Below are 12,167 nucleotides of genomic sequence, written 5' to 3' on the forward strand. Positions count from 1 at the left end.
ACCAATGATAAATTTCCCATTAGAACTTTCTAAATAAAAGTCTTTAATAGTGTGATTATTAGAATTATATTCGTTAAAAGAGCTAACTAATACTGAAGAAATATGTTTAATTTGTGAATTTGTTTCTGAATTTTCTTTTTTCATTCCCAAAGAAAAAATACCTCCTTCTTTATTTACTAAGCTAAAGTAAAACAATTTAGTTATTTGCTTGTTTCCTTAAAGAAATATGATTAGCCTCCTTGAATATATTTTAAATATGTCAAATAATAGTGTTGAAGTCCTGTGAAATATAACTAAAAATAATCCCAAAATTTCATTTGGAATTTTGTTATTTTTAACTGAAATATATCCCACCCAAAAAAATTATTTATTGTAAGGATAATATTTCCAACACATACACACACAACCTCTCAAAGCTTTTGATTTGTAGGATTCAAAGAATTATTGAAATAAATATTTATATTTATTTAATATTTATAAATACTTATACAATATATATTATTCTGTTGATAGAGAAATGGAGACAACCTAGCTCAAACTTACATTATTGCTTTTATTTCATCACTTTCACAAATTTCTCGATTTAAAAGTTCATTCAAGTTTTTTGAATTGATCATTTTTTATTTATTATATTACCATTTTTTCTTCAATATTGAAAAATGGCCCAAAATTCCCGCCAAAATTTTTATATTTTCAAGTTAAATCAAATATGCATGCATACATGCATATTACATGTATATTAACAAAAAATTAATTTTTCAAAATAAAAAGAAAACAATAATAAACAATAATAACTAAACAATTGATTATATTTATTCCAATACAAATGTTTATATTGAATTTGTTCTTCTTCTATTACAATAATAAATTTCTTTTATTATTGTAGATTCAACAAATTATTTTAATATTAAATTTCATCATGAATCTTTTGGCGGGAACGTCCAACATAGAAATCAGAATAACAGAAAAAATAAATTTAAAACTTTACAGAATATTAAATCAAATGGTATCGAGACGAGACGAGACAAATAACAATACAAGATTTTTCTTCTTCATATTGGCAGAATTAATTTTTTTTACTTGATAGTGATTTTTTTAAATTATAACTAACGAATCTAATATATAGGTATAAATTTTGAGCATATTTTTGGTGGATTTACTATAGGAAATTTGACTTCATAAAAATCTCTTTGAGACTGCGATAAGCTTGATAAATGACTTCCTCAGCTAAATAAGTATTTCAAATATGTTTTTTCTTTCCTTTCTTACTTTTCTCCTCTTTCTCTCACTTTCCTTCTTCCCTTCTTTCTCTCCCCATTCTATTTAGCTAATCCTTCCAATCATTCATGAATCTAACCTACCAAATTCATTTTCTTCAACATCTCTTGCTTCTCTTGAAACCCCAATTTCCTTTTCTTCATCATCATCCTTTTCTTCCTCTAAATCTTTAGAAGATGATTGAGCCTGGTTTACCTTTTCTTTAATTGCAGTGATAGAAACTGGGATTATTGAGGCTGCTCCATCTGATGAAGATACTTGAATCTGGCCTTTGAAGGTTTGATCTTCAAAAGTTGAGGGAATTACAGCTTTCCAACCAACTTTGTAAATCATTTGAGCTCTTTGTAAAGGAGGAACAATTGTCTCACTAAGTTGAAACCAAGGAACCTTTGGATTCTCTGGATACAATTCTATTGAAAATTCTGATGTAGGAAACTTTTCAGTACATGGTATTCCAACTCCTAAAGATATTAATATAGAAATTAGTTAGTTAATTCTGTTTCTCTATTATTTAAAAAAAAACTTAATATAACTTACCTCTTATCCCATCAATACTTTCCCATCCAAGCATTGTTGAAGATGAAATTCTACTAATTGCCAAACTTCCTTTCTCTGAGGATGAAATTCCTCTAGAATCTTCTAAATCCTCCCAGGGAATACTCAAATAATTGAATTTCACTGATCCATTACTGTTCAACACACATTGAAATGTTGCTGATTTTGAATTGTATTGTTCAGATTTTAGAAATACATTTCTCCATTCTATTACAAACTCCCACCTCCTTTTCTTCCCCTCTTCCTTTTCTTCTCCATCATCCTCTTCTTCATACTCTAGTCTTTCCTCTCTTCTATATCTACTACCAACTCCACTACCAAATCCTCCTCCAAAATCTTCCTCATCTTCTTCAGTCTTTAAGAATGTCACAATTTTCGTATTCTCTCTTCTTCCTCTTGTTGTGAAATCTGTCCATAAAGGGGCTAAAATACCATGAGGAGGAGCATATGAGGGTAATGCTGGTACAAATGCTTCACTATATATTGGACTGAAAGAAATAAATCCATTTACTGAGACATAAATCTCGTCAATCTTCTCCCCAAGAAAGTACCAACTTCTTGGAAGATTTACTTTTTGCACTCCATCATCTGAGTTAGATAAGTCTGTGAGAATTGTTTCTTGATTAATTCCAATATTTACCCAATCAAACTTTACATTAGCCTTGGGTAAAATCACATCATCTAAAGATACATATAACTTATTTTTACCTTCTTCAGAATCCATTCCTTCTAATCTATGAATAATCCTCTTCTTAGAAGGAAGATTCTCTCCAGAAAGAACCATCTTAAAGTAAGATTTTGATGGAGATAGATCTTTAATAGAAGTATTACTTCTTGAATAGTCTTTTCTTTTACTTTCTCTTTCAAATCCTGTTGAACTTGGATCTCTTAAAGACTTAAATCTTAAGTAAATTCTAGGCTTAAATGAATTCTCTAATCCTTTAAATAATATAAAACCAGAAATTGTTGTTTCTGGAATTCTGATTACTCTATTAATTGAAGGAGGACGAATTTCTATTCCATATCCTTTACAATAAAGTTTGATTGCAAGTCTTTCAGTTCCAACTGGGAATGAACTTGATGAAGATGATGACAAGATATAGTTACTGTTTGGGGATATAATATTATTTGATAGAGTATTTATTATTGATGATGTCTCTGTAAATAAGTTACTTCTTACATATGGTATCTTTGTAGACTTGGCTGATATCTTATTTGATGAAAATGAAGAAGATGAAGATGACATTCCTCCTTTGTTATATCTCAACATTAAATGACCACTTATAAATCCTTCTAAAGAGTGTGGAATACAACTCACTTGAAGATCCTTGTTTGTCTGATCCTCACCTACTGTTAAAATGGTACCCAATGGTGGATATACTTTAAACTTTCCTTTTCTTTTAGATCCTAATTCTCCTTCCATATTGACAAATTCAACCATATATTCTAAGGTACCAATACCTGAATTAGAAATTGGAATCAATGTTTTTGTTCCTTCTAATCCCATAAAAGATAATCCAAGATTTGTACTATTTCCATTTGGTAAAATCGCTTTTGGTTTTGGAATACTAACAACATTAATTATTGTTTTAAGCCTACCTTGAGCCAAAGTAACTTCACGATCATTAGAATCCACTAGCTTGACAACCAAAGTGGATGTAAAAGATCCAGGCTTCTCCCCAAAAGCTTTAAGTTTAAGTATTGAACTTGATTGAGGTCCTATAGTATCAGGAGCTTTAAAAGTGATCCAAGAGGTACCAATTCTAGGAAATTCTTTACCATTTTCTTGGTTATAAGCTTCCTGACTCATCATTTGAACAGCTCTATGAATATTTAATGTCCCAGAGGTACGAACAGAATTTCTTAATGTTGTAAGTACTGTTACTGATCTTAATATAAGCGTTTTTGCTTGATCAAAAGTCATACTTGGATCAAAAGCATATAATAAAGCTGCAGCTCCTGAAACAAATGGACATGCCATAGAAGTCCCTGATAACCTCTTATAACCTTTATTGGCACTAGTAGATAATATATCTACTCCTGGAGCTGCCATATCTACACTTCTATGACCATAATTTGAAAAGACACCAAGTCTTCCATGTATATCAATTGCAGCTACAGATAATACATTTGGAAGCTGGTAAGCTGATGGATAAGTTGGTCTAATATCATTATTATTTCTATCATTACCTGCTGCAACAACAAAGAGCATGTTCTTATCAATACTCCTCTTAATAGCATCATATGTAGCCTGGGAAAATGATCCTCCTCCCCAACTGTTAGATAAAATATTAGCTCCCATCTTAATAGCATAGTTAATAGCTTTAACACTATCACTTAGAAAACCAACTCCATTTCCTCTTAGAAACTTAAGAGCCATAATTTTAACTCCCTTCCAGTTAATCCCAGAAATACCTTCATGATTATTCCCTTTTGCTGCAATAGTACCTGCACAATGTGTACCATGTCCTTCATCATCAACTGGTGCTCCTCTATTATTTGCAAAATCATAGCCATATATATCATCAACATAACCATTCATATCATCATCAACTCCTGGTCTTCCATATAACTCTTTTTCATTAACCCACATATTCTCAACCAAATCTGGATGAGTATAATCTACACCAGTATCTATAACAGCAACAATTACTTCCCTTTTTGGATGGTTTTCAGGAGTATAATATACTCCAGATCCTTTAGATACGGATGTATTAATACCTAAATGTTTCCATGCCATCAAAACTTTTGAGTCAGTGTTTGCAACTCTATTATACATTCCCCATTGTTCAGAGAATTTGGGATCATTTGGATATATTGCTCCAGAATCTGAACTAATTCCAAAATCTGCAAGCCTAACTTCCTGATCTGGTTCAACATATTCAACTTCATCACTATGTAAAAAACTTGCAGAAAGTTTTGAAATATATTCAGATGCTTTAGAATTGTTAAATACTTCAACAATCATCATATCTAATGCTTCGAGAACTGTAGCAGATTTGATTCCAACAAGCTCATCAGCAGATTCTGATAAAGCTGAAACAACTCTTGTTAAGAATGCTACACCATCTAATTTAGGATATTGACCATTTTTTGACATAATTCCTGCAACTTTCAACTCTTTGACAGCTTTACTTAAGACTTTTTCCTTATACTTAATAATAAGCCTTCCTGGAATAACTTTAGATCTCCTTCCTTGACCTCTAGAGACTTTTTCTGAATTAAATTCTTGATTTGAATCCTTTTCTTGGTAATAATAATCATCTTCATCATCCATATTACCCATTTCTGAGAATTCTCCAAGGATATGTTCTTGTTCATAATCTTCTTCTGGAGGTTTTTGTTGTTTCATAATATATGGACTAAATACTTTCTCAACAACTTGTACTTCAGGAGTTGCTGATTGGTCTGCAGGGTTTTTTATAACTAACTCTAAATCAGAGCTCCGACCTTCAACTACATTAATTGAAATTGAGCTGGTATTGAATATATTACAAATAACCCTTTTTTGAAAAAATACCAATAAATATGGCAACAACTTGAAAATATTTACCTTTTTCATTTTGTTAGGCTGAATTGAATCCTCTTTCTTTTGATGTTATTTGAGATAAATGTATTTGACTTTTCTCCTCCTTTACTATTTTTCTTTAGATTTCAATTCACTTTCCTTTAGAACTTTAGCTTATCATTATTCAATTTCTGACTTATTTCTACTTATTTTTGTAGAATTTTCAATTTAAAAATTCTACAACTGATCGTACTATTTCTCTACTAACTTTTTCTACTGAAATTCTAAACTTATTTTCAATTCTTCCTTTTAATTCCTGGAAAAAATTTTCCCTTTGACTATTTTTGTCAAAATTCTACATTTTTTACGCACCTGTGTCTTTTTGCATGTTTACCATTTTTTTCATCCACATGCTCGAATACGATTTTGCATGTATACCGGTATGCAAATTTTTTTTAAGAATTAAAATAATTTTTTGTAATACCGGTACCGCCCCACATTTGGGCGGGAATTTCCCGAGTCAAAAATAATATAGAAAAGATTGGAGATCAAAAAGTGGAACAAAAGGAAAATTTTGAAAAAAAACAAAACGTTGAATAGCAAGTATAAAGATTTGGGAAGGAAAAGAAAGGTTGATTAAAAGGAAAGGGAGAAAAGTTTAGAGAATTTGAGCAGGAGTTTTTTTTGTTGTTATTGGGAAAACAGTTTGTTTTAGCAGAAGTTAAGATTTTGTTACCATAAAGTACTATTTTAAGGATTTAAGAACTTAACAAATATTGCGTTTATTATTGAAAGCTTGAAATCTTAGCCAAGCTATACAAAATAAGTTGCTTTTTTTTCTTTTTTTCCAGGTTTCTATAAACTTGATAATTATGTCATTAATTTGCTCAATTTCAGGAACTACTCCTGAAGATCCTGTGATCTCAAAGACAGGATATATCTTTGAAAAAAGACTCATAGAGGAGTACATAAGATGCAATAATAGCTGTCCAATCACAAAGAGTGAGCTTTCTTTGGATGATTTGATTCAAGTTAAGTCCAAAAGTAATTTAAAGCCAAGATTGATTAAAAATACAAGTATTCCAGGTATTCTTGACTCCCTTAGAACAGAATGGGATGCAATGGCAATGGAGATGTTCCAGCTTAGATCTGAGCTTGAACAGACCAAATCACAACTGACTCATAGTCTTTATCAACATGATGCTGCTTGTAGAGTGATTGCCAGAATTACTAGAGAAAAAGACCAAGCCATTAGTAGGTTAGCTGAAATCCAGAATAGTATTCTTGAGAAGGATGAAGATAATATTACTAGTCTTCAAAGTGTAGGAGGTAAAAGGATTAGAGCAGAAGATAATTTCGTTAATATCCCAGAAGACGTTATAGACCTTTTTACTGAATATTCGGATAAAATGCGACCAATTCGAAAAAAACAGTCATTCCCAGACCTTATACCTGCTGAACAAGTCAAAGAATTTTCATTAAAGAGTGAAATAAAACTCAAAGAGAACTGTAACATAGAGGTTGGAGTAGCTTTCAATGACGAAATTTACGTCTCTGGAATGGAAAATGGCGAGATTCTTGTATCAAGCATAGAATTTGATAGAAATGAGATATCTTCTATCCCTATAAGTTATCCACAAAATTGTGAACAAGCCGTTTCTATTTTCGCCATCGAAAAATATTCAGGAAGTCAATACTCATCTAAAAATACTAGCCAGCTCCTCTCCTCCTTAAATGTTCTTGCTTGCTTTCAAAACTCAAATAAGATTCATATATTCTCTAGAAACCAAGAAGATGATGAATCTTTTAACTTATCGCTCATGGATTTTAACTCTTCTTTTGAATCAAACATCATTATCAACTCACTCGAAAAACACCCTTTAGGAATGCATATAATTGCAAATTCTTCAAATAAAGGCCTATTTTCCATGTTTGATCTGGAATCCAGAAAACAACTTTTCCTACATCAACTTGAACAAAATAATTCATATTCACAACTCAAACCACATCCTGATGGCCTTATTCTTGGAGGAATTGTACCCAATGGGAATATTGTTGATATATGGGATATTAGAAATCTAGAGAAAATTTCATCCCTTGAACACCCCACGAAAAATAATAATATTGACCATAACGACCCAAATATTAGCAGAAACTCCAGCCTTTGCTTCTCAAATAATGGATACTATTTGCTTTCTACCTCCCTTGACAATAAAATCCACCTTTGGGATCTTAGAAAATCTGCTATTCTTGATTCTCTTGAACTATCCACACTCCCTAACAATTCTAACCTGATTTTACAAATTGATGAAAGTGGAAAATATGCCTCCTGCTTTAGCAAAAACCATTTCTCCATTTTCTCACTCTTCAATAAACACAAACTACAACTTATCTCATCCTTGTCCAATTTCTCTAATAGAAATAATAATAATAATCTCCCAGACAATATCCACCATATTCACTTCAACCAAAATCTTAATTCATTCTCCTCATTATGCCACAGTGGAATTATTCGTATGTGGACAAATTAATCACACGTAATGAAACACCGGTATATGCTTGCATGCAGAAAAATTTGCAATGCATGCATTTTATAATATATAAAGAAACAAAATTAACAAATCAAATAAGCAAGAAAAGTAAGAAAAAAAAATTACCAAAGAAAAAACTAGATAGAAACTCTAAATATCTTTTTTTGTAATTATTAATTTCTAAAATACTTCATTCATTTAAAAACGCCTTCCTCCCCTTGAGAACCCACCTCTGGAACCCATTGAGCCAGAGCCTCCTCCTCTGGAACCCATTGAGCCAGAACCTCCGCCTCTCGAACCTCCTGATTGTCTATATCCAACCTTGTTTGAAATATGTTGGCTGTTCATTCTGCCATTATGGCCAAAATCAGCATTATTATCAGTAACTGGTATTGATAACTCTGGTAAATTACTTGTAGCTGGAATAATCTGGAAGAAGCCTGAACCGTTATTATTCTTTGGAGTAAAGTTAGAAATTGCACTCTCCCACTGCCTAATTGAGCCCAGTGGAACATCAAAAACTGCACCATCTCCTTTCTTTAACAACGTCATACATTGTATTCTTTCTATTAAACCCTCACAACCTCTTAAATTGCTCTTAAGACATCTCCATACGTAACTATTACTTGCAATTGGCTCTTTAAGCCTATTAAAAGTAATCATATAGCTCTTAAAATCTTCTCTACCATTCAATACTGAGCGATGAGGAATCTTCTTTAGATCATTATTTATACCTGTTAACTCTAATAAACAATGACTTAAAGCTCTTACAGCACAATCCGGAATCTCTGGCATATCATCATCCATATCATTATCATTGATATTTGACTCAGCTTCAGTCTCCTCATCATCAGAATTACCTAATCTATTCCTTTTTCTAGATGCCTTACCTGTTAGCTTTCTCCATAAACCTTGAATGATATGCTTAGCAGGATCTCTAACGCAATCCAACATTGCTGAGGGTATATCTTTTTCTAATAGATCCTTACCTATAGAATCAGCAGTCTTTTGTAAAATCTCTTCATATTGAGGTACACCAATTCTTTGAAAACTTATCTTACTTGCCTTCTCAATGCTTGATAAGAATGGATAATCTGACATATTACAAAACATTATAGCAGTTCCGAACTTTCCTGCTCTTCCTGTTCTTCCTGATCTATGTATATAAGTATCAATATCACGTGGAGGAGCTAATTGTATTACTACTGCAACATCATCAATATGTAATCCTCTTGCTGCAACATCTGTTGCTACTAAACAACGATACCTTCCTTCTTTAAAAGCTTGTAAAGCTATTTCTCTTTGATTTTGTTGTATATCACCATGTAATACCTGACACATCTTACTAATCTCACTTCTCATAGCTATTTCATTAGCTGTTTGCTTTGTTTCTGTAAATATAATACATTTTCCATTAATTCCCGCATACATTGTTATAATATCTCCTAATAAACCAGTTCTTTGAGGATATGCACACTGTATTGCCAAATGCCTAATCCTACTTCTGGCTGCTGCCTCATCCTCCTCCTCTCCATGAATTGAAATATGAGTCACGTCTACTGTAACAGTATCACTTGACATAATCTCAGTTAAAATATTCTTTACCCATGGAGGCACAGTAGCACTGAATAGTAATACTTGAAATTTATTTTGTCTACTATGTGTTTCTCCATCTCCCGTTTCTTTTCTGACGCAGTCAATAATCTTATCAACAGTCTCTTTAAATCCCATCTCCAACATCTTATCAGCCTCATCCAATGTTAGCACTGATATTTTACTAACATTTAAAATACCACGCTCAATAAAATCTAAAACTCTTCCTGGACATCCTACAACAATATCAACTCCCTTCTTTATTTCCTGAATTTGAGGATATTCAGGAGAACCACCATATACGCTACAAACTTTATACCTATCCTTTCCCTTCATTAACTCAAATTCATTTGATACCTGTTGTGCTAATTCTCTTGTTGGAAGTAAAACTAAAACTAACGGACGCCTACCATGCTTATTTGGATCAAATTTACCCTTCTTTAACAGTCTCTCAATGACTGGAAGAACAAATGCCAATGTCTTACCTGTCCCAGTTTTCGCTTTCCCTAATACATCCTTCTTACCATATATAGACTCGAATGACTGAGCCTGAATAGGAAATAATCTCTCAATACCTCTACTCCTCAAAATCTCCCTACTCTCATCGCTTAATGGGAACCTATCTATTGAGCCATCTACCTCACTCTCCAACTTTCTTTTCTTATGATCCATATTGCTTTCCTTTTTCTTTGTTCTTCCTGTCAATAATGACATAACCACTACTATCCCGTCCTTAAGAGTCATAAGCGCCACATTTTCCCGCCCAATTTTCTGATGTGCCGGCTTATGGCCACCGGCACTAATTTTTAAGGATGAAAATTTTCAAAATAATAAATATATAGTAAAATTATGTATTATCTAGTAAAATAGAGGTATATATTATATTGACTCACTAAATGTATGTGTATATATATATACATATGTATATATACATTTATTTCTAATCCTCAATGAGTTTCTTGACATTGTTCATTAAAGCTCACTTAGAAATGAAATGATACTTGATTCTGAACAATTATCATCCTCAATTGGCTGCTTTCTATTAATGTAGATCTCCTCCTTCCCAATTGAATAGTAAGCGCCATTTTCAAAAGTATTTTCATTCTGTAGGACTTTACTGTTATTTTGGTAATATTGAGCTTGATTGATTACCTGGTCGTCATCAATATTATCTGAGAGGTACTGAATCTTCTCTAGAATAGATTGGTGATCTTTGGAAGCTTGAGTTAAAACTTTCATAGTTTCTTTTACTAATTCTGAATAATTTGGGGGAATATTTTCGGCCAATTCTTGATAGGAAATATTTTCATTGTTAGTAAAATCATTCTGGACTGTATTTGAACCTTGTAAAGAATTTAAATCCACAGATTTTGAATGTGATTGTGATTGTGACAAGATGAAAGGAGAATTTGAATTGTTGTTGCTTACACATTGACTGTTATTAGCCGTAATAATTCCAGAAGATGCTGTTGTTGCTATTGTTAATGGATTATTATTTATCAAAGAATCATTATTCTCAAATAATCTTAAATTAGATGAATGATTTTCTTGATTCCTTCTTCCTGGATTAATTTCTTCCATTTCAGAAGTATCCAATTTTTGGTTTTCGCCTAAAATTACTGGAACAAATGATTGAATTTCCGTTGTAATTCTTCCAGTATGAACAGGATGGTTTTGTTGTCCCTTGATTGAATGATGATTTTTCTTTATCATCTTGTTCTTCTCAAATTTATTCACCAAGTTTGTTAATGCCGTTAACTGTATTCTCACAGAAGATTCAAAATCTGAAATCTTACTAGTAATAAAATCTTCCACTTTTTTACCTGCAATATAGTATTCATAATACTTCTTATTATTTGAATTTTGATCCTGTAATTCCTTAATGCTATTATTATTACTCTTAATAATGCGATTTAATTCCCATATCTCATCATTTAATAAGATATTCTTTTTTTGTAACTCATCAATTTCTGCATTATATTTCTTACATAAACTATCAATTTCGTGAGATAACTTTTCTTCACGCATACTGAAACGTTTTCTCTCATTTTCTTCTTTTCTTTGTTTTTCTCTCAATTCACGTAATTCATATTCGTTTGCCTTATTCTTGGCTTTCAAACTAGCAACTTCACCAGAAAGTTCGTCTCTTTCCAAATTAACATTTTGATAATTCATTTCCAACTGTTCAATTCTTAATAATCGTTCATCCAACTGATTCTTTAAATTCATTATTGTACTTTCATAACTTTCTATGTATGTTCCATTATTGATCGAATCTTCACCTGAATCCATGATTGTTGACTCTAAGAACTTCCTTAAGGAAGCTTTTGATTCACTTGTTCGGCCTTTCCAAACCTCTACCTGCTTTTGTGTATGTTGTAATTCCATTTTAAGTGTTTCAATTTCATTACTTAGAGCACTTGAAATTTTCTGACTATCCATCGCTAATTTCTTTTTCTCTTTTTTTAAAGCCCTATCACTTTCCTGTAAAAGCTCAATCTCATCTCTGGATGCACTTAATGCCATTTCTAAAGATTCAATCTCACTTTTTTGGTTTGTAATGATATGAGCTGCATTCTCCAACTCTGAAACTATCTCTTTGAAGTGGCTTTCTGTCAAGTTTATGCATTTTTGACCTGTTTTAGTTACTTTACATGAATTTTTCATGGTTTCTCACTTTATTTCATACAATTCTTCACTTT

At 31.9% G+C, this 12,167-nt stretch overlaps 4 protein-coding genes across 4 annotated transcripts; 1 reads left to right on the top strand and 3 right to left on the bottom strand.

The window, feature by feature from the left end:
- Positions 1-1,801: 1,801 nt before the first annotated feature.
- cgd6_4840 (serine protease, subtilase family, signal peptide) lies at positions 1,802-5,395 on the bottom strand (the record flags this gene model as incomplete). Its single annotated transcript, XM_627811.1, has 1 exon — positions 1,802-5,395. One exon carries the CDS (start codon positions 5,393-5,395, stop codon positions 1,802-1,804), a length of 3,594 nt encoding a protein of 1,197 aa, XP_627811.1.
- A 746-nt stretch (positions 5,396-6,141) lies between these two features.
- cgd6_4850 (PRP19 non-snRNP sliceosome component required for DNA repair) lies at positions 6,142-7,872 on the top strand (the record flags this gene model as incomplete). Its single annotated transcript, XM_627812.1, has 1 exon — positions 6,142-7,872. A coding segment is annotated over one exon (1,731 nt), but the record flags the coding sequence as incomplete, so codon positions are not given.
- Positions 7,873-8,070: 198 nt separating this feature from the next.
- Positions 8,071-10,287, bottom strand: cgd6_4860 (nucleolar protein GU2. eIF4A-1-family. RNA SFII helicase; the record flags this gene model as incomplete). The annotated part of the gene is made up of 1 exon (XM_627813.1): positions 8,071-10,287. A coding segment is annotated over one exon (2,217 nt), but the record flags the coding sequence as incomplete, so codon positions are not given.
- A 150-nt stretch (positions 10,288-10,437) lies between these two features.
- cgd6_4870 (hypothetical protein) lies at positions 10,438-12,132 on the bottom strand (the record flags this gene model as incomplete). The annotated part of the gene is made up of 1 exon (XM_001388316.1): positions 10,438-12,132. The coding sequence occupies one exon, from the start codon at positions 12,130-12,132 to the stop codon at positions 10,438-10,440; it is 1,695 nt and encodes a 564-aa protein (XP_001388353.1).
- Positions 12,133-12,167: the final 35 nt, after the last annotated feature.

The sequence above is a fragment of the Cryptosporidium parvum genome, chromosome 6 (assembly GCF_000165345.1).
Source record: "Cryptosporidium parvum Iowa II chromosome 6, whole genome shotgun sequence".
Lineage (NCBI taxonomy): Eukaryota > Apicomplexa > Conoidasida > Eucoccidiorida > Cryptosporidiidae > Cryptosporidium > Cryptosporidium parvum.